We start from the raw sequence: 27,388 nt of genomic DNA, 5'->3' as shown, positions 1-27,388 counted from the left end.
TCTCTGTTCTATTCCATTGATCTGGTTGTCTTTTCCTTTGGCAGGCCACAGTGCTTTGATTACTGTGTCTTGAAGTAGGCAGTGTCAGTCTTCCAACTTTGCTCTTCCCTTTCCATTTTTCAGGGTGTTTTGTGCCTTTGTCTCCATGTAAACTTTAAGAGCAGTTTATTCATATCCATGAAATATTTTTCTGGGATTTTAATTGATGTTGCATTAAATCCATGGATCAAGTTGCAAATAAGCAACATTGTGTTACTGAGTCTTCCTATCCATGAACATGGGCTGTCTCTCCATTTATCTAGTTCTTTGATTTTTCTCATTCTTTCCTCAGAGGTTTGTAATTTACCACATGTAGCTCTTGTACATATTTTATCAGACTTTTTTGGGAGGGTGCTGATGACTGAGCGACTTCCCTTTCACTTCTCACTTTCATGCATTGGAGAAGGAAATGGCAACCCACTCCAGTGTTCTTGCCTGGGAAATCCCAGGGACGGGGGAGCCTGGCGGGCTGCCGTCTGTGGGGTCGCAGGGTCGGACATGACTGGGGCGACTCAGCAGCAGCAGCAGGGTAAGTGGTGAGCTTCCTGGGTCACGCTCGTGGTAAAGAACCCTCTTGCCCGCATGGTAGATGTAAGAGATGTGGGTTGAATCCCTGAGTCAGAAAGACCCCTGGAAAAGGAAGTGGCAGCCCACTCCAGTAATCTTGGCTAGAGAATCCCATGGACAGAGGAGCCCGGCGGGCTGTGGTCCATAGCATTGCAAATAATTGTATACGAGTGAAGCAACTTAGCATGCATGCACTTAAGCTTATATCCCCAGATCAGAATGGTGCTGTTTCAGTGAACGAATTCCCACTCATTGAACGAATAAGAGGCTGAAAGTGTGCAAACACATAGAAAGTGCTCCTTTTTTTTAAAAAAAAAAAATAATAGACAGTTAATTTAGAGGTTAGGTTGGTTTTTATTAGTATGGTTTATGGTACCTTTTTTTTTGTATTCTTATCTCTAATCCCTTGCATTTTTTTCAGGTTACTTAATGATGCAGAATTGTTATAAAGTCAGAGGCATTCTTAACAATGAACCATTCTTTTAGAACCAGATGATCAAAGAACTGGAGTCCCGTGTCCAGCAGCTGACTGGAGAAGCGGAGAACAGTAATTTACAGAAACAGAAATTAATTCAAGAAAAACTGGAACTGGAGAGATGTTACCAGATAACATGTAATGAATTACAAGAAGTAAAGGCAAGGTATTGTCTGAGGTCAGACAGCTCTCAGGTGTGGCTATAAAAAACTGACATTAACTCTGTAAGTTATCCAGTAAAATTAAAACCTTGTGCATTTAACCTGGGGAGGTTTCCAGTCTAATGCTGCTGTTTGTTAAATTTTTTAAGTACCATTGAACGTAAGAAGCATACTGTTTAAGAACACTCGATAAAAATGTGCTTACTTATTTGATGTATTGAAAGATAACGCATTTGGATTTGACTGGCTAAAAAATTCCGTTTTAGAGGTTGACTATAAATACACTGGAAGTGTATTTAATCCTCTGGTTGCTTTCAGGCGCAACACACTGCATAAAGAGAAAGACCATCTCATCAGTGATTATGAGCAAAACCTGAAACTGTTACAAACCAAGTATGATGCTGACATCAACCTTCTGAGAAAAGAACACGCGCTTTCTGCCTCTCAGGTACTGTAGGAGCGGGTAGCTGTAGCCAGCCAGAGCCGTCACTCCCTGCACTCAGCACAGAACCAGAAGTGCCCTGTGGACACTTACTGTCTGGCGTGTAAATGAGTCTCCTTTGCTTAATTTAATGATGACTGTCTAATGTAGAGCACAACACAAATCCTTAATACATTAAAATCTGCTGTAAATCAACCCTTTTAATTAAACTAATTACTAGAGTTCAGTTGTTTTAATAACATTTTTGAGTAACTCTGTACCTCATTCGGAGAAGGCAGTGGCACCCCACTCCAGTGTTCTTGCCTGGAGAATCCCAGGGACGGAGGAGCCTGGTGGGCTGCCGTGTGTGGGGTCACACAGAGTCGGGCACGACTGAAGCGACTTAGCAGCAGCAGCAGTAGCAGTACGTTATTATTTGAGTAACTCAAATAACTCTATACATTGTTATGTTAATAATTAATTAATCAATGGTATTGTTAATAATGTATAGAGTTAATATTTTGAATATAACAATAGTAATATTATTATTAATATTTTGAGATCTTGGTTATATGTTAGTTTTCTTGCACTCACACATATATAAACCTACACACCCTGTTTTGTGTCAGATAATTGAAATTTATGAAGAGAAAATCCTATAGCTGCAGTGCTAAAGTGGTCAATTACTTGATATTTCAAGAATTATTAGGTTGGTGCAAACATAATCATGGTTTCAGACTGAATTTTAAATTATTATAACGAGGCTCAAACACATCTTTATAGATCAAAATAGGAACCAAAAAGTGAAGTGAAGTTGCTCAGTCATGTCAGACTCTTTGCAACCCCATGGACTGTAGCCCACCAGGGTCCTCCATCCATGGTATTCTCCAGGCAAGAATACTGGAGTGGGTTGCCATTTCCTTCTCCAGGGGATCTTTCCGACCCAAGGATGGAACCCAGGTCTCCTGCATTGCAGGCAGATGCTTCAACCTCTGAGCCACCAGGGAAGCCCAGGAACCACTACAGTCAACACATTTTTCCCACTGAGAAATAAGTTTGTTTACTCTTATTAAAACCAATGCTTAAAATCTCTAAAATCAAAGCATAAAAACTTTAAAATCAAAGCATAAAAATCAATGCTTTGGGATTTGATGAACTCTTAGAAAGATTTTCTGCCTCCTGCTGGTTGTGGAAGCATTTTCCTTGCAGAAAGTTGTAAAGATGCTTGAAGAGGTGGTAGTCGGCTGGCGAGAGGTGAGGTGAAAACGGCGGATGAGGCAGGTGCTTTCAACTTTTGAAGCAGTGGTTGTGTGATGTGGAGTCAGGCATTGTCATGGAGAATTGGGCCCTTTCTGACCAATGCTGGCTGCAGGCATTGCAATTTTGGGGGCATCTCATCAACTTGCTGGGCATATTTCTCAGATGTAATGTTTCGCGGGGATTCAGGAAGCTGTAGTGGATGAAACCAGCAGCAGGCCACCAAACATGACTGTTTTTTAGTGCAAGTCTGGCTGTGGGAAGTGCTTTGGAGCTTCTTCTCTGTCCAGCCACTGAGCTGGTCATTGCCAGTTGTATTAAAATCCACTTTTAATCACACATCACAATCTGATTGAGAAATGGTTCATTGTTGTTGCATAGAATAAGAGAAGACACTTCAGAACCAAGACTGTTTTGACTTGTGGTCAGCTCACGGGGGCTCACTTACCGAGCTTTTCCACCTTTCCAGTTTGTTTCAAATGCCAATGACCAAAGAATGATCGGCCTTGAATTCTTGGGCAGCTTCTTGAGCAGTTGTAAGAGGATCAGCTTCGATGATGGCTCTCAATTGTCGTTGTCAACGTCCGATGACCAGCCACTGTGCTCTCTAATCTTCACGACTCTTGTTCCCTTTGTGAGATTTCCTGAGCCGCCGCTGCACTGTATGCCTTTCAGCAGCTCCCAGGCCAAATGTGGTGTTGATGGTGCGAGTTGTCTCTGCTGCTTGACGACTCATTTTGAACTCAAATAAGAAAATCATTCGAATTTGCTTTTTGTCTAACATCTTTTCTGTAGTTTAAAATAAATATAAAATAAACAGCAAGTAATAAGTCATTAGCAAAAAAAAATCATCAAATGAAAAATGTGCATTAAAATGATGTATATAACATAACCATCACATTTATTTAGAATGTGTTCCAATATCAAATGACAAATTACACCAGTGCAGAAACTGCAATTAATTTTGTACCAACCTGATAACTATTCCAGTGAATTTGGTTTTTAAATGAACGTTTAAAAAGTTTTCTATTTCCTATTCTTTTTATATCAGTATTATATTTTTATAACTTTAAATACTATGAATTTAATTTATATTTTAACTTAAAGGGTTTTTTAACTTAAATTTTTGTAAATTTCATATTTATAGACAAGTTTAATTCTAATTGAAACTTCAGGAAGAAAAAGGGAAATTTATTCAACTGGAAGTTTGTAGGATGATAGAAAAATCAAAATTTCATTTTTTATTATTTTCCTAAAATCTCTTTAGGCATCTGGTATGATTAAAGAGCTGGAACAGAACGTCTGTCAATTAAAGCAGCAATTACAGGAATCAGAGCTTCAGAGAAAGCAGCAGCTCAAGGTGAGTCCTGTGCTTTTAAACAGAGCAATGGCTGAAAGCCACCTGTCCTTTTCTGGGTGTGTATGTATAAATGAGTGTCAGTTAAAAAGCTCAGAAATGCAGGTAACCATTTCTGATTCTTTTATTGCACTTATCATTTCTCATTTATTTCAACAAAAGTAAATGCTCATGTGATGAGTTAGGAAGAGCAGTTTTAATTTGGACAACCTACTCTTATGTGATTGGTTTGAAGAATGAACCTTGTTTAAATACACTTGTTTCAGAATGGCCTCCTCTTTCCATTACCGCCTGCCGTTCCCGGTAGTCTCTGTCTCTTCCTGTTTCTCTTCCACGCCTCTGGCTCGAGCATTGTCTGGTTTTGGCTGCGCCCGTGGGTGCAGGATCCCGGTTCCCTAACCAGAGGCGGACCCCATGCCACCTGCACGGGAAGCACGGCGTCCCAACCACCAGCCCGCCAGCGAATTCCCTCCTTCCCTCCTTTCAGACCCTCTCTCTCTTTTGGTCAAAAAGTACCAAACCCTGATTTGTGATACAACACATTATTTTCACATTGATTCATCCGATCATTTTTAAGTGGTCTCCTAATTCTGAGGATCAGAAAGTGTCTCTCTCACTGTAACATAAGTGCTTTTGAGAGTAGTAACATCTTCAGTTAATGGACATTTTATGGCCTCCGACAGAAAGCTATTCATGTCTCTGTTTGTGCTTTAGAAAACTGGACAGGTAGGGCTCACTTATTGGCAAAACTCAAATAAGTTTGTCATCAAAGAGACTGACTTGTTTCATTAGATTACCAATTTTATTGACCCGAGAAGAGATTTTAAGTATAATAAAGAAAAATATTTATTATTCACAGGATCAAGAAAATAAGTTTCAAATGGAGAGAAGTCACTTAAAACGCACCTTTGAAAAAAAGGTAATATGTTTTGTGGGAAGCTATAAGCCACTTATATACCAAATGAGACAATTAACAGTACATGCTAATTTCCATAAAGCCATGTGTTCTAGACTGTATTTCTAGGTTTATTTCAGTTAGCCAGTAATCAAATTTTGCTTCTTTATTTTTCATGTTTATGAACAGCTTCTTCAGTTTGATTCTTAATTACATTGACATTAAAATACCACTTCTATGTTTTATTTAATGAGTGAAGAGTATTATCATGTTCACCTCTCATAATAACCCTTTGAAATTATCTTTTGTTTTTACCAGTTTACAAATATGATATAACTGATGGGAGTTATTTTTTTCTGTTGTATCACATGTGTAATAAAACTCTAAATAAATGATTAACCAAAGAATATAAACCCATGAAAGAATTGTCACTGCAACTGATTAGTAAAAAAAGTCGATTAGCCGTTATTTCGTGTGGCTCAGAGTAGTGACTGTTTCTGCTGAGGCGTGCTGGGGTCCTTGTTATCAGTGGTAACTGTATTCATGTCCACCCTGTTCACACCTTCAGTCGTAAAGGACAGTCTACAGGGTCTGTGACTTTCAAGCTTCCGTTTTGAATTTGTTGCTTGCCCTGTAACTATAGTTGTGATAGCAGAGATCTTGTTGCTGCTTTGTAATCGTTTACAGTTCCAACATCCACCAAACTCATCCACTTGTAGATTACACACATAATGGAAAATGAGAGAAAGGCTACCCCCCAGCTGATGAGACAGATTGTGTGGCACGAACTTCTTACAACACCCTGAAGCCACGTCTGATGTGCGTGTACCGTGCCCTCGGATGTTTGTTCAGCGCCTCCTGGAGAGCGGCCTCTCTGGGTCCTGGGTGGAGGCGGGTGAGGGGACAGGCCGCACAGCTTGCTCTCCAGGGGCCTGGGGTTTCTTGTGACGTGCATGGACCTAAGTATGTGCTCTTTAAAAGTGTAATAAGTTTTCCTATTGCTAAAAAAATTCCCCCCCTGCAGTTTTAATACAACTCAATGCAAGATATTGAATATATTTCATGCCTACAAAATGATATCTGAGCAGGAGGGAGAAATACTGCTTTTCCTGAAATAAGGAATTTTTTTTTTTTTGGTTTCCATGTTAAAGTTTTGCAGCTTCATAAATATTAATATTTGACTTCCCCAAAGAAGACCATGTATTATTGTAAGCCTCACTGCCCACCATCTGAGGCATCCACACCTTTGGGTATACCTGTTAGTCCCTTGTTGGTACTGTGGGCGGGTAACTGGCTCCCTATCCGTCGAGGACCCCTCCCTGGCCTCCTGCTCTGTTACCCTGCTGGCAGCCCTCCTCCTGGGAGATGGCATCTGCACCCCTGTGGGCCCCGGGGCCCTGGTGCCCAGAGGAGGCCACCTGGTTCACAGTGTCCGGCTGGGGGTGGGGGTCACAGAGCTGGAAGACAGTCTCCTACCGCTGTTCTTTCTGGCCGTCCGGCCACCAAGTAAACTCAGGTTTTGGACCAGCCCCCTGCCTGGTGGACACACACAGGAAGCCGTGTTAAAGATCAAGTCCTCCCTGGCAGCCACCTCCCCATCCTAGTCGGCTTCACTTCAGGGAGCAGACCGCAGTCGCGAAGTTAGGCATCTTGGTGACCACAGGCTTTCCCTGTCTCTGAGCTATCAGGTGGCCTCACTTTTAAGTAACACTAACTAGTTCAGTTGAGTTCAGTAGCTCAGTCGTGTCCAACTCTTTGTGACCCCATGAACCGCAGCACACCAGGCCTCCCTGTCCATCACCAACTCCTGGTGTTCACCCAAACTCATGTCCATCGAGTCGGTGATGCCATCCAGCCATCTCATCCTCTGTCGTCCCCTTCTCCTTCTGCCCCCAAACCCTCCCAGCATCAGAGTCTTTTCCAATGAGTGTGTGTTTAAAATAACACCTTCTGTAAAGAAAAAGGAGCGTCTTTGTTCCCACAGCATACGTTCTAACAGTATTTGTATTGAAAGAAAACGTTGCTCAGCATGCTGGTTTTTGCTTTACACTTAATTCCATAATCTGCCCCTTCACATTGACATCTGTTCTTCTTTCTGTATTAAACCTGTGATCTCAGTCCTTGAAGGTCCGCTGCCTCGAGCCCCCTCAGGGAATACCCCCGAGGGCTGACACCAACCTCGCCTCGCTCTGGGCTCTGTACCCCTAGAGCAGAGAGCGGGGCACAGGGCGCTTGTTAGACGGTGCTACAGGTGTGCGCATTCCGTAACTGTCGCACAAACCCAAGTCCTGAGTACCTGTTCAGGAGGAGGAAATGCCACCTAAGTGACATCGTTTCCTCCTGCCGACAAAGAAGGCAGCGTGAGAGAGGCCAGCGAGCCTTGAGGGCGGAGGAGCATCAGGCGCCCTTGGTTTAAGCCCACACGCTGTCTAATGGTCTTTATTGGTCTCTGGTGGCTGTTGCCTGCTTCTAAGGTCTCTGAGCATCAAACAAATAATAGGCAGTAAGACTAAATGTGATTGTTTGAAGAAGTGCCCTAATCTGTTAAATCAGGAAGTGGTCAGACCAAATGATTTTACAAGCGAGGAAACACCTGCCTCCTACAAATAACCTACTACCTGTTTTCCAAGCAGGCCTCAGAGAGTTAAAAGATGGTGCTGTTTACTGAGAGAAGTTCACGAGACAGATGTTACACGTGTCTGTTCTAAAGTGAGCTAGGACTGAAGTGTCTGCTCGTAACTGTTGGAATGTCTGCTTCTGACCTCGGCACATTGTCCCTGTCCCCATGAGATCTGATGGAGTTCAGAGTTGCTAGGAATGGTGTGTAGCATGTATGTAATGCTTTTAATTAGGTTAAGATGGTGTAAATTTTACATAGTTTTACATAAATTGTGGAGTGTTTTCCAACCGTTATTGGCCTGGTTTTCTTTAGGAGGTAAAGTGTCTTGAGTGAAGCTTTTCAAACAGTGAAATTGCGCGGTGAAGCGACTTGCAGGAATCATGGCGCGCACGGTGCTGCGTCTGCCCCAGTGAGAGGCAGAGGTGGTCAGGGTGGTTGTGGTGGGGCGGCCGGGGCCCCCAGTGAACCTGCCGGGGCTCCGCGCGCTCTTCGTGCCTTGATGTCCCCGGCGTGTATCTGCTCCCTTACCTGCAGCAGATCTCTTGCTTATACCAGCGCGCCTCTTTTGATGCCTTAAATTCTTACGGTGCAAAAGGGAGCGAGACCTGCATGGAGTAGATGCGCAGTGACGCTTCCAGCTCCTTAAGTCGGCGTTTGCAGGACACTCCCGTGTTGGGGGCTACATGCCTTATCTTGGCTGGCTGGCTTGTGTTCTCGTCGTGCAAATGACTGAAGCTCGTCTCGGTGTTCACAGCGTACAGGAGGGAACGGAGCGCGAGCGGGCCGCTCCGAGGCATGCTCCCCGCGGCCAGTGGGGCCCTTGGAGGAGAGGCTGGCAGTCGCGTCGCTGCTGTCGCCCCCACTGCCTAGAGCATCGGCGAAGGCCGGCAGCATGGCCCCTAGAGCCCGCGGGCACTCGTGCAGACGTGGTCAGTGGCGAGCAGACGCGCCCAGACCGGCAGGCCCTGTCCTCGCGTGGGGGCCCCGCGTTGTGCGGGGCGCTGGGCCGGCAAACGAGGAGCCGCTTCCCGCGAGCAGCCCCCGGGCACAGGCCTGTGCGTCGGCTCCGACTCTGCTCCGCCCGCGCGGGCCGTCCCGCTGCCGCTGCCGAGGGCGCTCTCGGTTTAGAAGCGGGGAGTCGGGGCCCTGCCGGTGGCGCCGCCCGTCAGGCAGTGGCCGCCGCACCTCGGGGACGGGACTCGGGGACTCGCGGCGGGGCGGCGCCGCGGGCGCGCAGAGGAGGGCCCGGCAGCGGCGCTCCCGGGGCGTCGGGGGAGCGGGTGAGGCGCGGGCGGCGCTGGCCTCCCCGCGGTCCGCGCGCCGCGCCCGGCCGTCCGCGCGGGCTTTCCCGCCGGCCCCTCTAGGCGCGCCTCTCGGCTTCCAAGCCGCTGGTCTGTCTGTCTACCTTCTGTCTGTCTGTCGGCCTACCTACCTTTCCATTGCACTAAAACACCGAGGGGAAAATGAAGGAGAATCATAATAGGAACGAGCCAAAGAATAAGGATTTTTGAGTTAAATAGGCTTCTGTCCAAATGAATAAATAGCTAAATAGAGGTATTTTTGAGGAGTATTGCTTCAGTGTCTGAAAAAGTTTGTGATTGTGTGTGTGACTGATTGTGTGGTTGTGTATGATTGTGTGTGTGGTTGTGTGTGTGACTGGGTATGTGGTTGTGTATGATTGTGTGTGTGACTGGGTGTGTGATTGTGTGGTTCTGTATGAGTGTGTGGTTGTGTGTGTGACTGTGTGGTTGTGTGGTTGTGCGTGTGGTTGTGTGTGGTTGTGTGTGACTGTGTGTGACTGAGTGGTTCTGTATGATTGTGTGTGGTTGTGTGTGTGACTGTGTGGTTGTGTATGGTTGTGTGTGTGGTTGTGTGCAGTTGTGTATGTGTGGTTGTGTGTGTGGCTGTGTGTGTGACTGTGTAATTATGTGGTTGTGTATGGTTGTGTGTGTGGTTGTGTGTGAGACTGGGTGTGTGATTGTGTGGTTCTGTATGATTGTGTGTGTGGTTGTGTGTGTGGTTGTGTGACTGTGTGACTGTGAGGTTTTGTATGGTTGTGTGTGTGTGTGACGGGTGTGTGACTGTGTGTGTGGTTGTGTATGGTTGTGCGTGTGGTTGTGTGTGGTTGTGTGTGTGACTGTGTGACTGAGTGGTTCTGTATGATTGTGTGTAGTTGTGTGTGTGACTGTGGTTGTGTGTGGTTGTGTGTGGTTGTGTGCAGTTGTGTATGTGTGGTTGTGTGTGTGGCTGTGTGTGTGTGTAATTGTGTGGTTGTGTGTGGTTGTGTGTGTGGTTGTGTGTGTGTGGTTGTGTGTGGTTGTGTGTGGTTGTGTGTGTGACTGGGTGTGTGATTGTGATTCTGTATGATTGTGTGTGGTTGTGTGTGTGTGGCTGTGTGGTTGTGTATGGTGTGTGTGGTTGTGTACGGTTGTGTATGTGTGGTTGGGTGTGTGACTGTGTGTCTATGGTTGTGTGTGTGGTTGTGTGTGTGACTGGGTATGTGTTGATCTCACTGCCCTCCTGTGTCTCATGCCCCCGCTTGCACATCCAGCCTCACCCGCGTGGCCGGCAGGAGTGTGCCCCGTGTCCGCACTGGCTGAGTGGCCTCCGGCTGGGCTTGCACCCAGGCGGCCCCCGTGAGGACCCTCCAGCCTTAGCAGAGCTCCCTTCCCTATTCCAGGTCCCCGCACGGCGCCCGTGCTGGCGCCCACACTGGGCGTGCACATCTGCGCGTGCTCACAAGGAGCTTCCGGTGCATAGGTGCTCACGTGGCTGCTCCTCCTGGCTGCCAATCACTAGGAGAGCGGTGCTCCTGGGGGCTTCCCAGACTCAGGGGGCGGCTGTGCACATCGTTCTGGAAGCAGACGGCTAGTTCACCGTAACCTGGGTGTGCTTGGGGAATGTGTATGTGGGTGCTTAGTCGCTCAGTCGTGTCCGACTGTTTGTGACCCCACGGACTGTACCCCACCAGGCTCCTGTGTCCAAGGGATTCTCCAGGCAAGAATACTGCAGTGGGTAGCCATTCCCTTCTCCAGGGGATCCTCCCGACCCAGGGATTGAACCCAGGACTCCTGCCTTGCAGGCGGATGCTTTACTATCTGAGTCTCCAGGGAAGCCAGATAGAGACATTATTTTTGTATTCTCCTGTATCTAATTAGATTACTTTGCTTTGGTTAATGTGTGGAATGTTAAAAAAAATTCAGAAGGTCCCTTTTTAAATTTCTTACATGTCAGTTTATTTTACAGGGATTCCACATACAGGCGCATTTAAACAACGATTAACTTTGACCAGAAAGTTATTATCAGAAGAATAGTATTAAAATAATTTTATGGTAAATGATTATGGTTAACCAAACCTCTATCTTGAAAAATCTAAATCTACTTTTATATTAAAAATGGATTTAAGATTACTGCTTCGTTGTATTTTTCCTTTGAGGAAACTTGACTTGTCTCTTAGTAAATTTCATGTCTCTGTCATGGCAGATTCAGGACTTACAGAGTGAGCTCGACAAGGAGAAAGAAGACGCTCAAAAGAAAATCCATAAATTCGAGGAAGCTTTGAAGTGAGTAAAATTGTAATATATTTAATTTAAAAAGATACTCTTATTCTAAACTGTGAGCCAAATTAAGTGACTAAAACCAAAGCATGATTATTTTTATCATAACCTTGCTGTGGTTTAGTTTGAGTCAGTTTTCCATCATGAATCTCTATTTTCAGAATTTTATTACTAGCCAATAAATTTTTTTTTAAAGGAAAAAAATCAATTCAGCTGTTTTTAAGTGATAGGAATGTAAGAAAGAGAGCTGAGTGGTTTCAGATGCTTTCCTACTCTTAAATGAAAACAGATTAAACATAACAATAACAACAATAAGATTTAGATCTTAGGACATTTAGCAATTCCTCTGTAGATTTTTTTGGAGGAGTTTGGATAATGATATGTTTCGGTGGTTCTATTTAAAAACGGACTATTATACAGGCATTGTTTAGCAAAGGCTTTGTTTTATGATACCTAAGCATACACATTAAAATATGTTTACATATATATTTGTCTTTTCCAATCGTTTACTAAGTTGATCAGGCCTTACTTATTACTGGATGATACTGTCCTGTGGTTTTTAGCTGGAAAATATTGTGTATTCAGTAAATGTTGCGTTCTCACCGTGTTTCAGACAGTGTCTATAATTCCCTCCCGTGCTGTAGTCCAGTTGGGAGGACGGTCAAGCCCTTGGGCAGGTACAGTGCAGAGAGCTTTGAGTGATGAGGACTTTCTTGGAAGAAAGGTCAGCAGGGCACTTGGCCCGAGAATCTGACTTAGGAAGAGAGCTTGCTCGGGCGCACTGTGTCTAGCTGACTCCCAGGGAATCAGCAAGTTCCATTTTCTGAGCTTTTCCACATGTCAAGCAGGAATAATTTAGAGAAAGGCCAAAAAGAACGTCTCGGGTCGCAGAGAGCGGGTGTGAGGTTCTCCGGGGGTCGCACCGCCGCCCCCTGCCTGGTGGTGCCGCGAGCTGAGTGCCGGGCCTCTCGGGGTGTCGTGTCGCCAGGCGGGGGCCAGGCGGCCTCGGAGGAGACGGTAGCGCGCTCCGCGTTGTCGGGTGACCGTGCTCGTGCGCCAGCTTGAACGGTAGCACAGGGACGGCGTCTTGCTCGTGGACGAGATGGAGATGTCCTCCCTCGACCCCTCGTTAATTCGTTTTCCTCCGTAAAATGCTGAGTCACAACCTTCTCTACCGGCTCAAGGCTCCGCAGTTTCCTTTCTGTTTGCTCTGCTTCGCCTCTCCTGTGACTTCTTTACACTTTTTCTGGTCGTTTGTTGATGTGCATTCATTTTATGTCCATAAAGAAAGAGATAATTTCTTCAATAACAGTAAATCGACCAATATTTGTTTAGTACCTGCGATGTCTATATTTTGTAGTGTCTTGTGACAAGAAATGGAAGGTGTAGTAGCTGTAGCTCAAGACGCAACCCTGTTCTTAACAGCCTTCTGGTCTGGCGCGGGCACTCGGGGTCCATAGCGCTGCTAAGTGTCAAGCTGTTGCCGTAAGTGCCACGGTGTGATTTTTCCATCTTCACTGTGAAAAATTCCGAAGCCTCCATAGTTTCAAAATACAACATAACCTATCTAAGGCTTCAGAGGTGTTTACCAAAATGCGGAGTTTCGCTTGGAGTTAAAGAGAGCTAGTTTAGATTGTTGATGCTGTTCCTCGTGGATCCGCGTCTTCCAGTCCGCTTGTAGGAGCGTCTTTATTCCCACTAAGTGTCTGTGTGACCTCAGTGATCTAGCACCTGGCACAGCGGGAGTGATCTGATCTGAAGTAGGAGAGTAGTTTGTTGCGGGGTCTGCGTGTCAGAGCAAACAGCACTACCTGGCTATTTCCTGGAAGGAGAATATTCTGGGGGCAACTGCTGCTGCTTTTCAATCCAAGAATAGTGTTAGAGCCGGTGGGTCCAGAGACACTTCCATTTTTCTAAAAGAGAGGCGTATGATATGGAAATTTGTCATGAGTATTAACAGTTTTCTCCATAATAAAAATACACAAAGGTGAAAAATCTGAGTTTTAGAATGCGGCGGCATCTGTCCATCCATCCATCCATCCTCTCACTCAGTAGGGTTGCTTGCCTCTGCGAGTGTTGCGCGTACAGAAGAGGCTGTCAGAGCTGGAGGCAGCACGGGGATCAATAGGCTCCTGGACACACGATGCGTGTGTTCAGCTTGGTCTTGGATTCAGAGCTCGGGTGACACTTCACCCCCCACTGATGTGAAGAGTGACCCTGATTTGGAGTTGGCACCTACTGTGAATACAGCTCCTAAAGCTAATTTAATTTGCCTCCTTGTCCATGTTTTTCAGAAAAGAAAGTTTAAATTTACTCTCCTACTACTTACAGCTTTTAGTCAACACATATCCTAAACATGTTTTTTGCTTTTTATTTCATTTTTGATGCAGAAAATATTTTATAGCCCCTTGTAACTAAAAAGTATCTGAAACTATAACTGTGAATGGTATGAATTGATGTGTTCATTTTTCAAAGATAAATATTTAAACCAAATGAGAAACTAAGTAATGAATGAAAAATCACCATAGGCAACAAAATAATTTGGTGTAACTGCAAAAGACTAACCAAAGTATGGTTTGTTTGTTTTTTTTTGGAGGAGTTAACAGCTATGAACAACACGTGTAGATATTTGTACCTTTACCAAATTTGATTTCTAAGTTTTGGGTGGTGTAGAAATAATAGAGCATTGTTCTGAGATCTCGTATAAACTGACTATTCTAAAGCAAGCCGTGAAACCTTCTGAAGCCATCTTTTTGATTGGTACCTCTTTCAAAGTCCTCTGTGGCAGTAAAATGCAGAACTGCTTCAAAACAGATTTATTCTGATCCATTTCAACTGCTTTTGTGTTGTCAGTTGTAACGGTAAGTATTTCTACTCTGACACTAATATATCTAAACTTTCAGATTTTTAGTACTGAAAGTGAGTAGTGGTGGTTTCACTGGAATATATTACGTAGGTCTTCAGATGTTCTGGTTGTGAATGGCCCTACAGGAAGCAAGCCCTTATTCAACTAAACCATTGTTTCCGTCCGTCAGGACTTCGTGCAGGGCACTGCCTGTTGGTGCCGACAGAGCACCAGGGGCTTTCACAGAGACCCCGGGGGGATTGTCGGTGAGGTTTTCGTGCTTAGCTTAACATGAGGTATTCCTGACCTTCCTTTATTTACAGTAGTGTGAAATAGATATTTTGCCTCCTAGTGGGCAATGCATTGTTGGGATTCCTGCATTGTTTGTAAAAGTAGAAATTTTGCAATAAGGGGGAAATGCAGTGTTTCTGTCCCTATTTCAGGAGTTAGGGGAAGCATTATAGGCAACCCAGAAGCAGTCTGCTTGACCCTCTGAGTCCACGATGTCCTTGCAGAGCTCGGCTGCCCGAGGGCCCCTGCCTCATCTCGCTGCTCACCTGGCCTCCCTTTGCTGCTTCCCGTCGACTAGATGTTCAAAGTGTGCCGTGCTCCTCTTTGAGGGATTTTTTTCTCTGTTCCTGTATGCAGAATGCAAATCAATGTTTTCTTCCAGAGGCTGACCCAATAGAATGGCTTTAAAGCTACTCGGCTCTTCCTTTTGGAGAAAATCTGTCTTGGGGATTTAAATACAAAGTCTTATTTTCATCCTGGGGTTTCTATCTAGAATTTCTTTTTTTTTAAGAATGTTACTGATATTTTATAGGGCTGATTCCACTCACATAATGATGAAACCAGGAAAATAAAGGAATGATTTTTTTTTTTAGAGGTTACTGAAGTATAATACAGAGATACAGTGAACTTATTACAAGAAACAGCAAATAAAATATCTGTATTTCTAAAAGAGACTGAAATGGCTTACAGTATAAATAGAAATTAATATATAATTGAAATTAAAGTGTGATGTAACCATGTAAAGTATAATGGAGATGAAATGAAATGAACTTGTTTCTGTTTGAAATTCCAAATCCACCTTGACCGGAGCTGTTCCAGGCGGGTGGGAGGCGCGTGAGCTTCCCGTAAGAGCGTGGGCTCTGGCTCCAGGCCTCGTGGGTCCAGGCTCCAGCTCAGGTTACCAGCCTGACGCTGGGCCTGGGGCTCCACCTGTCTGCTCCGTCTTTACCTCCGTCATGTGGCCCTTCCTTGTAAGGTTGTGAGGAGGCTTGGAACAGTCACTGCAGGACACCTCCAACAGTGTCTGCTGTGTGTGCCAGCTCTTACCGCTTTCTCTCTCTTTATCTTATGGAGGGACAGACAAGTTCGTCAGAAGAGGTGATCTTACCCTGGCACGTTTTTTTTAACAGCTTTTGTTCAGTTCACTTCAGTCGCTCAGTCATGTCCGACTCTTTGCGACCCCGCGAATTGCAGCACGCCAGGCCTCCTGTCCATCACCAACTCCCGGAGTTCACTCTGACTCATGTCCATTGAGTTGGCGATGCCATCCAGCCATCTCATCCTCTGTCCCCAACTTCTCCTCCTGCCCCCAATCCCTCCCACCATCAAGGTCTTTCCCAATAAGTCAGCTCTTCTCATGAGGTGGCCAAAGTACTGGAGTTTCAGCTTCAACATCAGTCCTTCCAATGAACACCCAGGACTGATCTCCTTTAGGATGGACTGGTTGGATCTCCTTGCAGTCCAAGGGACTCCCAAGAGTCTTCTCCAGCACCACAGTTCAAAAGCATCAATTCTTCGGCACAGTCCATAGTTCTTCTTCTCAGTCCATAGTTCAGCTTTCTTCACAGTCAACTCTCACATCCATACATGACCACTGGAAAAACCATAGCCTTGACTAGACGGACCTTAGTCGGCAAAGTAATATCTCTGCTTTTTAATAGCTATCTAGGTTGGTCATAACTCTCCTTCCAAGGAGTAAGCGTCTTTTAATTTCATAGCTGCAGTCACCATTTGCAGTGATTTTGGAGCCCCCCAAAATGAAGTCTGACACTGTTTCCACCGTTTCCCCATCCATTTGCCATGAAGTGATAGGACCAGATGCCATGATCTTCATTTTCTGAATGTTAAGCTTTAAGCCAACCTTTTCACTCTCCTCTTTCACTTTCCTCAAGAGGCTTTTTAGTTCCTCTTCACTTTCTGCCATAAGGGTGGTGTCATCTGCATATCTGAGGTTATTGATATTTCTCCTGGCAATCTTGATTCCAGCATGTGCTTCTTCCAGCCCAGCATTTTTCATGATGTACTCTGTATTATAAGTTAAATAAGCAGGGTGACAATATACAGCCTTGACGTACTCCTTTTTCTATTTGGAACCAGTCTGTTTTTCCATGTCCAGTTCTAACTGTTGCTTCCTGACCTGCATATAGGTTTCTCAAGAGGCAGGGCAGGTGGTCTGGTATTCCCATCTCTTTCAGAATTTTCCACAGTTTATTGTGATCCTCACAGTCAAAGGCTTTGACATAGTCAATAAAGCAGAAATAGATGTTTTCCTGGAACTCTCTTGCTTTTTTGATGATCCAGCAGATGTTGGCAATTTAATCTCTGGTTCCTCTGCCTTTTCTAAAAGCAGCTTGAACATCTGGAAGTTCACAGTTCACATATTGCTGAAGCCTGGCTTGGAGAATTTTGAGCATTACTTTACTAGCATGTGAGATGAGTGCAATTGTGCGGTAGTTTGAGCATTCTTTGCCATTGCCTTTCTTTGAAATTGGAATGAAAACTGACCTTTTCCAGTCCTGTGGCCACTGCTGAGTTTTCCAAACTTGCTGGCATATTGAGCACAGCACTTTCACAGCATCATCTTTCAGGATTTGATATAGCTCAACTGGAATTCCATCAGCTCCACTAGCTTTGTTCGTAGTGATGCTTTTTAAGGCCCACTTGACTTCACATTCCAGGGTCTGGCTCTAGGTGAGTGATCACACCGTCGTGATTATCTGGGTCGTGAAGATCTTTTTTGTACGTTCTTCTGTGTATTCTTGCCACCTCTTCTTAATATCTTCTGCTTCTGTTAGGTCCATACCATTTCTGTCCTTTATCGAGCCCATCTTTGCATGAAATGTTCCTTTGGTATCTCTAATTTTCTTGAAGAGATATCTAGTCTTTCCCATTCTGTTATTTTCCTCTATTTCTTTGCATTGATTGTTGAAGAAGGCTTGTTTATCTCTCCTTGCTTCTTTGGAACTCTGCATTCAGATGCTTATATCTTTCCTTTTCTCCTTTGCTTTTCGCCTCTCTTCTTTTCACAGCTATTTGTAAGGCCTCCCTAGACAGCCATTTTGCTTTTTTTGCATTTCTTTTCCATGGTTCCTATTTGGGGATGGTCTTGATCCCTGTCTCCTGTACAGTGTCACAAAGCTCAGTCCATAGTTCATCAGGCACTCTATCTATCAGATCTAGTCCCTTAAATCTATTTCTCACTTCCACTGTATAATATGCTACTGTATAATATGCCCAATATGCTACTGGAGGTCAGTGGAGAAATAACTTCAGAAAGAATGAAGGGTTGGAGCCAAAGCAAAAACAATACCCAGCTGTGGATGTGACTGGTGATAGAAACAAGGTCCAATGCTGTAAAGAGCAATATTGCATAGGAACCTGGAATGTTAGGTCCCATGAATCAAGGCAAATTGGAAGTAGTGAAACAGGAGATGGCAAGAGTGAACGTCAACATTCTAGGAATCAGCAAACTAAAATGGACTGGAATGGGTGAATTTAACTCAGATGACCATTATATCTACTACTGCAGGCAGGAATCCCTCAGAAGAAATGGAGTAGCCATCATGGTCAACAAAAGAGTCTGAAATGCAGTACTTGGATGCAGTCTCAAAAACGACAGAATGATCTGTTCGCTTTCAAGGCAAACCATTCAATATCACAGTTATCCATGTCTGTGCCCCAACCAGTAACACTGAAGAAGCTGAAGTTGAATGGTTCTATGAAGACCTACAAGACCTTTTAGAACTAACAGCTAAAAAAGATGTCCTTTTCATTAGAGGGGACTGGAATGCAAAAGTAGGAGGTCAAGAAACACCTGGAGTAACAGGCAAATTTGGCCTTGGAATACGGGATGAAGCAGGGCAAAGGCTAATAGAGTTTTGCCAAGAGAATGCACTGGTCGTAGCAAACACCCTCTTCCAACAACACAAGAGAAGACTCTATACATGGACCTCACCAGGTGGTCAACACCGAAATCAGATTGATTATATTCTTTGCAGCCAAAGATGGCGAAGCTCTATACAGTCAGCAAAAACAAGACCAGGAGCTGACTGTGGCTCAGATCATGAACTCCTTATTGCCAAATTCAGATTTAAACTGAGGAAAGTAGGGAACCACTAGACCATTCAGGTATGACCAAAATCAAATGTGCAGCCTAGAGACTTGTATTGTTGCAGATTATACAGCGTCATAAGCTTTTATAAGATAAAGGCTGTAACTTCCTGTGCTGCGCCCGTATCCTTGTTGCTTATCCACTGTATACATAGTCGTTTGTACCTGTTAGTCCCGTACCCCCGATTTTCCCCTTCCCTCTTCTCCCCTTCAGTAACGACAGGTGTGTTTCCTGTGTCGGCAAGTCGGCTTCTATTTCGCATGCATGTTCATCTGCATTGTTTGTTAGATTCCGCACGTGAGTGAGGCCGCACAGTGTCCGTCTTTCTCTGCCTGACTTCGCTAAGCATGACGTTCTCCAGATCCTGCCGCGTTGCTGTGAGCGGCAGAGGCGCGTGCCTTCCAGCGGCCGAGTGGCGCTCCGGCGGCGCGTCTTCCTGCTCCGGTCGCCCGCTGGTGGGCGCTTGCGCTGTTCCCGGGTCTGGGGTGTTGTAAGGAGCGCGGCTGTGCACCCTGGGGTGCGTGTGTGCGGCCGCTTCTCCCGGTGTACCCAGGAGTGGAACTGCCGGACCCGGTCGGCGTTCTGCGTCCTTCGCGTCTGTGGAGGAGCGCTGCACAGTGGGCCTGTGCCAGTCTGTCCGGCCCTGCTGCTGCCGGCGCCCCGCGAGCGCTCTCTGCGCTTCGGGTGTGGGCACCCGCACTGCGAGGAGCGCGCTCTCTCCCAGGTGCCACCCTCCGCCCGGTTGTCAGGTTGTGCGGAGACGCAGCGCGCGGGAGGGGGGCCTTCAGACCGCAGTGGGCGGCACAGAGCCGGCGGACGCGGGCGGGCTTCGGGTCGGGTTGGCACCAGAGGGGAGCTGTGACTTTGCTCACTTTTACTTCACCCTGGTGGAGGGTGGAACCTCTGATTCTGAAAACGCAATCACTTCTGTTCAGGAGGCTCTAAGACACACGGGATCTGACTCATGGACCTGCTAGCTGGTGACTGGGTGACTAAAATTGAGCAGCTATGAGAGCAAGGAAAGAATGTGAAAACGTCTTGAGGGCTAATTTTACCATAGTCTTGATTTTCACAGATATTCCTCCATCCCATAAGGGTTTCTGTTATTGATAATTGGCGTTTATAGAAAATGCATAATTTCATTTTCATGTACCATTACCCACAAGTGGAGCTTCACCTGCACGCAGAACTGTTAGAAAACATTTCTGCTGTTTTCTGAAATGATTCACAGTGCTCTTGAATTATATTTTAATTTGACCTGTTTTGAAGCCAACTCAATGCTAGTGATGTTCAGCAAATGTTCACCATCTGGTTTATTGAAAGTTATTCTTATACAAAAATGAACAGCACCTGTTCTTTTGCCTGGTTTATCTATGGTTTTGTTTTTTATTAAATAGTTTTGGGGTGTTAGTTTTCCAACAAACTGACATACGGCTTTATAAAAACAGTGTTTACTTTCTCAGGATACATAGATTCTTAATCTCTCCCTACAGTGGAAGGTAGACTACCCCTAGAGTTATATTTTTAGAGAAGTTATATTTTTAAACACGGATGGAAAAGCTTTCCTATAAGGTTCTTTTAAATCTCCTTCATTTATCTCTGGTTGTGTGTTGTCATAAATCAACATTTATAATATTAATAGGAACAGGGATTAATCTTCAAATAAGAATGCCGTAGAGTAGAGATAGTAAAACCGCAGAGTTATAATGACAGTGTTTTTGTATTTTTATTTGCTGGAGACTAATCTTATAGAAGATTTAAATGGGATACTAAACAACCTTGTGATTATTCAGAGACGTGGACTACATGCTGATGAAGTTTGTTTTTCATTTGAACAAAGCTTACTGCAAAAATCTGGATAAAGATACATTCAAAGCAGGTAGTTTTGCAGTTTGCCCCAGAGGCTGGAAGTTTGAATTTTGGTAGAAAGGGAGAGCTTGGTTAAATCCAGTCTTGTGTAGGGATTTTAAAGTACCGCTGAATAGTGTAATTCCAAATTTATTTTTATTTATCGCTGAAGTGAGAAGCTGTGGCTTAGTCATTTTGTTTGTAAGTTTTTTTTTTTTAAAAAAACCTCTAAGAATTAATAGTAATATATACTTTAAAATAGAAAAATAAAAAAAGAATCCAGGAGCCTCTAGGAAGAAGCTAAAGGAAGCCTGCAAACTTGGATACTCAGTCTGAAGATTTCTATGCCTTTTAAGTGAATGAAACATCTTTACAGGGTCACCTTGATAAGACGTTTTATTCTGTGTAGAAAACAAGATTTTTACTTTTTAAGTTTTCTTGGAGGAGTAACTAAAAATAGGTTCCACTGCAATATCAAAATAGGCTGTATGGTGTTGGTTTTAACCAAGAATGTATAAATTTAAAGACTGATTAAGTCTGTAAATTTTCAGTTTTTTTCTTTTATTTTATGGTACTTATTAAAGAAGATGTGGTGTTGGTTTAAACCAAGGCATGGTGGTTTAGTCACCAAATCGTGTCCCACGCTTTGTGCCCCATCGACTGTAGCCTGCCAGGCTCCTGTGTTCATAGGATTTCCCAGGCAAGAGTAGTGGGCTGCCATTTCCTTCTCCAGGGGACCTTGCTGACCCAGGGGCTGGACCTGGCTCTTCTGCACTGCAGGCGGTTTCTCCACTCCTTCTCCAGGGGAGCCCATAATGAAGAATATATAAAGGCTGATTAAGTTTGTGAATATTCAGGTTTTTTTCTTTTATTATTATTACTAAAATTAAGAACAGATACAGTTTACAGTACATTTTCAATTAAAATATATCAGATTTTCATATTTACCTATAATGTTACCACTAAAAACCTAGATATTATATAGAGTTGGAGAGCAGGAAGATATTATTCGAAATGTATGAAATCATTTTAGATTTTATATAGCTAAAATTAAATTATGTCAAAGCTGGATTAAATATAACCAGAAATTGGTGAATTATTTTATAGTTGAGTTATTTAAGAAGTTTATTGTATGTCACTGCCACTTAAGTTCTAGGCTAATCTAAAAAAGAAATGCTTTTTTTTCTACCATCGTTAACAGATGACTTCTGTTCAAGTGAACCCACCCGAGGTCCTTGGAGGGTGAACTCTGGTTGCCAACATTGTGCAATGAGAAAGCTTTTCAGAGTATCTGTTCTTTAGCTTTATTTTTATCACAAACTAGTACATGCTTGCTGTAGAGAATTGTAAAATTACAGAAGAGCACAGGTTAAAAAATCAAAATCACTTACGGTCACATTAAATAGAACTATCTACTGTTTTGCCATTTTATTATCTTATTGAAGTTAATTCATTTACATGAGTATTAGTTTCAGCTGTAGCACGTAATAGTTGATATTTTTATACATTACAACATTCAAAAAACGAAGATCATGGCATCCAGTTCCATCATTTCATGGCAAATACATGGAGAGACAATGGAAACAGTGACAGATTTTATTTTCTTGGGCTCCAAAATCACTGCAGATGGTGACTGCAGCCACAAAATTAAATGACGCTTGCTCCTTGGAAGAAAAGCTATGACAAACCTAGATAGCATATTAAAAAGCAGAGACATCAATTTGCCAACGAAGGTCCGTCTAGTCAAAGCTATGGTTTTTCCAGTAGTCATGTATGGATGTGAGAGTTGGACTATAAAGAAATCTAAGCGCCGAAGAATTGATGCTTTTGAACTGTGGTGTTGGAGAAGACTCTTGAGAGTCCCTTGGACTGCAAGGAGATCCAGCCAGTCCATTCTAAAGGAGATCAGTCCTAAATGTTCATTGGAAGGACTGATGCTGAAGCTGAAGCTCCAGTACTTTGGCCACCTGATGCGAAGAGCTGACTCATTGGAAAAGACTCTGATGCTGGGAGGGACTGGGGGCAGGAGGAGAAGGGGACGACAGAGGATGAGATGGCTGGATGGCATCACTGACTCGATGGACATGAGTTTGAGTGAACTCCGGGAGGTCGTGAAGGACAGGGAGGCCTGGTGTGCTGTGTTCCATGGGGTCGCAAAGAGTCAGACACGACTGAGCGACTGAACGTGAGCAACACCTTAGCAAATGGTCCCCGCGCTGAGCCTCCGCCGCCTGTCACCATGCAGTCACTGCGCGTTCCTGAGGGTGTGCCCCGAGGTGTTCACGACCTCCCCACGACTCACCTGCTCACAGCTGCACCCGTCCCTCTTCATCCCCTCACCTGTTCCGTCCAGCCCCTCACTCCTGTCTCCTCTGCCGGCTGCTGGTTGGTTCTCTTATCTGTGAAGTCTATTTCTGTTTGTCCTGTCTTGTTGGTTTGTTTTGGTTTTTAGAAAGCTGCCCTGAGACATCACCCCACACTTGTTAGCAGAGCAATTATCATAAAGACAGCAAATAAGCAAGTGTTGTGAGGATGTGGATTAAAGGGGACTCTCGGGAAATGTTGGCTGGGATGTAAATTGGAACATCCACTATGGAAAGCAGTACGGAGGTTTCTCAAAAATTAACAAGTGAACTGCGATATGATCCAGCGGTTCCACTTCTGGGTGTTTATCTGAAGGAAACCAAACATAATCTGAAATGTCATGTGCACCCCGGTGTCGTAACAGCATTGTCTACAATAACCTAGATGTGGGCGCAGCCTAACTGTCCATCAGTAGATGAGCAGGCAAGAAAGATGTGTCTACACACAGTGGAATATTATTCAGCCATAAAAAGAAGGAAATCTTGCCGTTTTTTTTTTACAACATGGATAGACTTGGAAGGTATTATGCCAAGTGGAACAAATCACATAGAGAAAGACGAATGTATGATTTCACTTAAAGGTACCATATGTTATATCATTTTAATTGCTATGAATACAAATTAAATGTTGAACTTTAATAGAATGAGAATATCCCCTTCCAGATTCTATTCTTTTTTTTAATCTTTTTTAAAATTACGTTTTCTGAGTAATGGATCTAGCTGAACCGAAATCTTCAATACATTTTTTAAATACTGAACTCCTTCATCTGGTACTTTTGCTGAATTTATTTTCAATGTTTTAGGTGGAAGGTTTTTGATAGACACCATATTTCAGGTTAAGGAAACTCCCTTGCATTCCTAATAATTCTTTATATTTTTAGAAATGAATGGATATTACAGGGTATCAAAAGGTTTTTGTTTTTATTAAGTTGACCATTTAATTTTTAAAAAATGGTTTTAAAAAGTTTTTTTAAAAATTCGACTTTATTAGCAAATTTTAATTATACAATAGAATGTTATCAACCACAGTTATCTTTATATCCTCAGACCTTATTTATCTTTGAGTTAAAATTTGTGCTCTTTTACCCATCTCCCCCTATCTCCCCTACCCTCAGCTCCAGGCGACTATTGTTCTCTGTTTCTGCGTGTTCAGGTTTTAAGTATAGCTGATTTACAACGTCGTGTCAATTTACGCTGTACAGGAGAGTGATTCAGTTATACATATGCGTACAATCTTCTTTGTAGTCTGTTCCATTATGGTTTATCAGGTGATATCCTGGAGAAGGCTTTGTGTGCGCTTAAGAATGTGTGCTTTGCTGCTGTTGAGTGGAATGTCCCTCGGCTGCATCTGATCTAACGCATAGTTCAAGTGCAGAGTCTCCTTAGCGGCTTTCTCTCTGGCTGGCCTACCCACTGCTGAAAGTCGGGTTGGTACCCCTACTGTGATTTTGCTGTCTGTTTCTGTCTTCAGGTCTGTTAATATGTGCGCGTTACGTGTTTCTTGTCTCCTGTCTTAGGTGCGTGCGCATTTACGAGTGCTGCATTCTTTGGACCCGTTGCCCCTTTTATCATCACATAAGGACCTTCTTTGTCTCTTGTTACAGCTGTTGGCTTCAGGTCTCTTGTGTGATAAAGTGCGTCTGCTTCTGCTATATTTTGGTTTCCATTTGCTGTGGATTATCTCCTTTTATCCCTCTACTTTCAGATTGTGTACTTGAAGCTGAGGTGAATCTCTTGTAGGCTTAGTTATAGGCAGCATATAGTTGAGTCTGTTCTGTTTTCCGAATCCTAATTCATATGGCCACTCTCTACCTTTATTTACACTGGAGTATCTAATCCGTTTACATTTAAAGTAGTGGCAGTTAGGGGTTTGCTGCTGCCACTTTTACGGTTTTCTGGCTGCCCGTAACCCCTTTGTTCATTTATCCCTTCCATGCTCTCTTCCTTGGTGGTTTGATGACTGTCTGTAGTGGTCTGCCGTGACTCCTGTGTCCTGATCTCCGGGTGTCTATGGATCCTAAACCCTGTGCTCCTCAGGGAGGAGCTGGGGGTGGAGAGTGGGGAGGTTTGTGGCAGGAGTGTGCATCCTGCTCCGCCGGACATGGCCCGGGTGTGTCACCGAGGGCCCACTGTTCCTGTGCCCGTTAAGAACCGCAGCCCATTAAGGTCCGCTGCTGCCAGAGCCGGGCAGTGCGCAGGAGCTGCTCGGCTAGTTTCTGGATTTTTTTAGAATGACTCACGCTGCGTGGCTGTATGTTCAGTGTGTCTGCAGGGGGCGGGGCTTGCTGGGTCCTCGTCTGGTGACACCCTCTCTCGTGAAGTGCTTTCTCTTCTTCCTGAAACTCTGTCCTCTCTGTGCTTGCATGGTGCCAGACCATCTGATGGTCTTCTTCCTACTTGATTGGAGTCTCTTTTTCAATCTCCTTTGCACTGAGTCCTCCTTCCCACCAGGATTCCATGTTTCTAAGTTGCCTGGGTTCAGTCCTAGACCATCTCTTTTCCTGTGTGTATGCCCGCTTCTTAGGTGATTTCGTAAAGCTCTGTAGCTTCAAGTGCCATGCGTTTGGTAAAGCTCACGTCTTTATCTCTGGCCCAGAGCTGCCTGTTATACTCCAAGTCTTCTGTTCAACGTCTTCACTGAGTTATTTTTTAACACTTCTTCCCGAGCCCACTTAAAATGTCTCTTGTCATTCCTTCATATTCATGATTTTTCACTCTATTTTTCATCAGTTTTTTGAACTCTGAGTATGTGTTTACGATGGTTTATAGCATTATTGATTTAATTTTCTGTACCTACATTTCTGCTCTCTTTTATTTTTATTATGAAATTTTATTGTGCTCTAAATGTTTCTCTTTTTAAATCCCTTTTCATCTTAATCATTCCTTGTTTTAAATATTATTGAAATTTTAAATCTTAGCAAATTCTTAAGGCTTTACCCCCTATACCATTAGACGGTCATCTATCTTTCCAGTATGTCACAGTTTTTCTGACATTTTCTTCTGGATTTTATATTAATAGGTTTTTCTTCTGTGCGTCTAGGATGTTTTCTCCCCTGGTTTTATTCCTAGCTCATGCAGCGGCTTTCAGATTCTAACTGATGTTTGTCTGCGTTGTCCCTCAACTTTGAACAGGGCACATTTTGTTTGGTCTTGAGTTAATTATTTAGCAAACGCATGAATTTCTGCTTTTGTGGGTGCCATCTGACGCCAGCGTGCTGCGTGTTTGGGTGTGGGTCGTCTCTTCTCCATGTTGACTTGCATGCCTTCCGTGTTCTTAGAGATATGCAACTGGGTAGAACGAAGCTATTTGTCAGCTGCCAGTGAAGTTCCAAGTTTCTGGGAAAGTATCGCCTAGAGAAACTTTGCTTTACTGACGAGATACTACACAGAGATACTACTACATCATAACCTATATGATGAGTATCTGCTTTTTCTGAACAAATGTGAATCCATAGTTCTCAGTATGTTTTGAATTCAGATTTCTTCTTTTTGAGTCCATCCATATCACTTTCTTTATGGAGATTAGAGTCTCCTATATACAGCACATTACCGTGTGTCCTTTACTCTCAGTCTGGACGTCTTCTGGGAGCTCCTGACTCTGAATGGATACGTATAAAATATCAATATATGTTGCTGTGTAGCTCCCTTTTTGAGGAGGAATCCCAGCTACCAAAATATTTTATTTTTTTTTTAGACACAGAATCTTTGACCTGAGGAAGGAAGGAAGATTTCTTCCTTCCTCATTTTTCAAAGCTTCTGTTTCCTGAGACCAATTTCTTTGCTCTCAGGTGGATCTGTATAGCTTTTTGTTGTTGGTTTTTAACAGTCCACTTCCATTTGCTTTGTATTTATTGGAGATTCCTCTCAAGTTTTTTCACTGAGTTGTTTGTTTCTTCATCTCAGTTCTTGTTATTGGGATTTTAAAAATATTTTTCTACTTTCTCTTTGTAGCTATGTTAGTAAGTATTTGAGAGAGTCTATTCAGGAGATGGTAGCCAGATGTCACTTTGTGTATGAAGAAGAAAACTGTTCTTAACATATTTTTGATAGAATTCTTTTTGAAATGTAATATACACCTTCCCACCCATTTTATCCTTGCCTAATGAAAACAATTTTTCGCAAGTTGGCATCATCATTTTTGGAATCAATTATTGTAATTTGGTGTAGATTCAATTATAGATTAGTTTGTGTGACTAAAATCTAAACATGTAGTGACCTTTTTGTGACCTTGAAACTTGATTTTTTTTGTTTAAGTCCTTGATCTCAGCTTGCTCTGTGGTCTTTGCCTCTTTTTCAAGAGGACAGCGCGCCATGTGAGCTGGGTGACCTCCTGAGCTGTGCAGCACTGTTAGCTTTCTGCAAAATTAATAAGTGAATCAAAGGCTGACTCAGATCTCCCAAATGGTTTTTTTTTTAACTCCAGAAAATCATCATATTCTCTGTTGCCATGAGTGTTCTTTGATTTTTCACACCAGTGAGATATGCTTTATTAATATAATAGAGCACAGCCGGCTCCTTCTGAGCTTTTATCCCTATTTTAAAGATTCTCGAAACCGTTCACGGAGCACGTAGGGAAGCCCT

General features: G+C 43.6%; 1 protein-coding gene across 15 annotated transcripts in view; it reads left to right on the top strand.

The window, feature by feature from the left end:
* CEP112 (centrosomal protein 112) overlaps nucleotides 1–27,388 on the top strand; it is a 314,145-nt gene that overhangs the window by 79,283 nt on the left and 207,474 nt on the right. For 9 of the 15 annotated variants that reach the window (XM_069542342.1, XM_069542340.1, XM_069542335.1 and 6 more), the window contains 5 exons: nucleotides 1,093–1,259; nucleotides 1,561–1,690; nucleotides 4,188–4,280; nucleotides 5,137–5,196; nucleotides 11,276–11,355. In XM_069542342.1, the coding sequence (XP_069398443.1) occupies nucleotides 1,093–1,259; nucleotides 1,561–1,690; nucleotides 4,188–4,280; nucleotides 5,137–5,196; nucleotides 11,276–11,355 (530 nt within the window). The remainder of the gene's footprint in view (nucleotides 1–1,092; nucleotides 1,260–1,560; nucleotides 1,691–4,187; nucleotides 4,281–5,136; nucleotides 5,197–11,275; nucleotides 11,356–27,388) is intronic. The other 6 variants (XM_069542343.1, XM_069542341.1, XM_069542336.1 and 3 more) reach the window with 1 other exon arrangement.

The sequence above is a fragment of the Ovis canadensis genome, chromosome 11 (genome assembly GCF_042477335.2).
Source record: "Ovis canadensis isolate MfBH-ARS-UI-01 breed Bighorn chromosome 11, ARS-UI_OviCan_v2, whole genome shotgun sequence".
Classification (NCBI taxonomy): Eukaryota; Metazoa; Chordata; class Mammalia; order Artiodactyla; family Bovidae; genus Ovis; species Ovis canadensis.
Note: the sequence above shows the minus strand (reverse complement) of the source record. Positions and strands in the feature narration are given on the sequence as shown.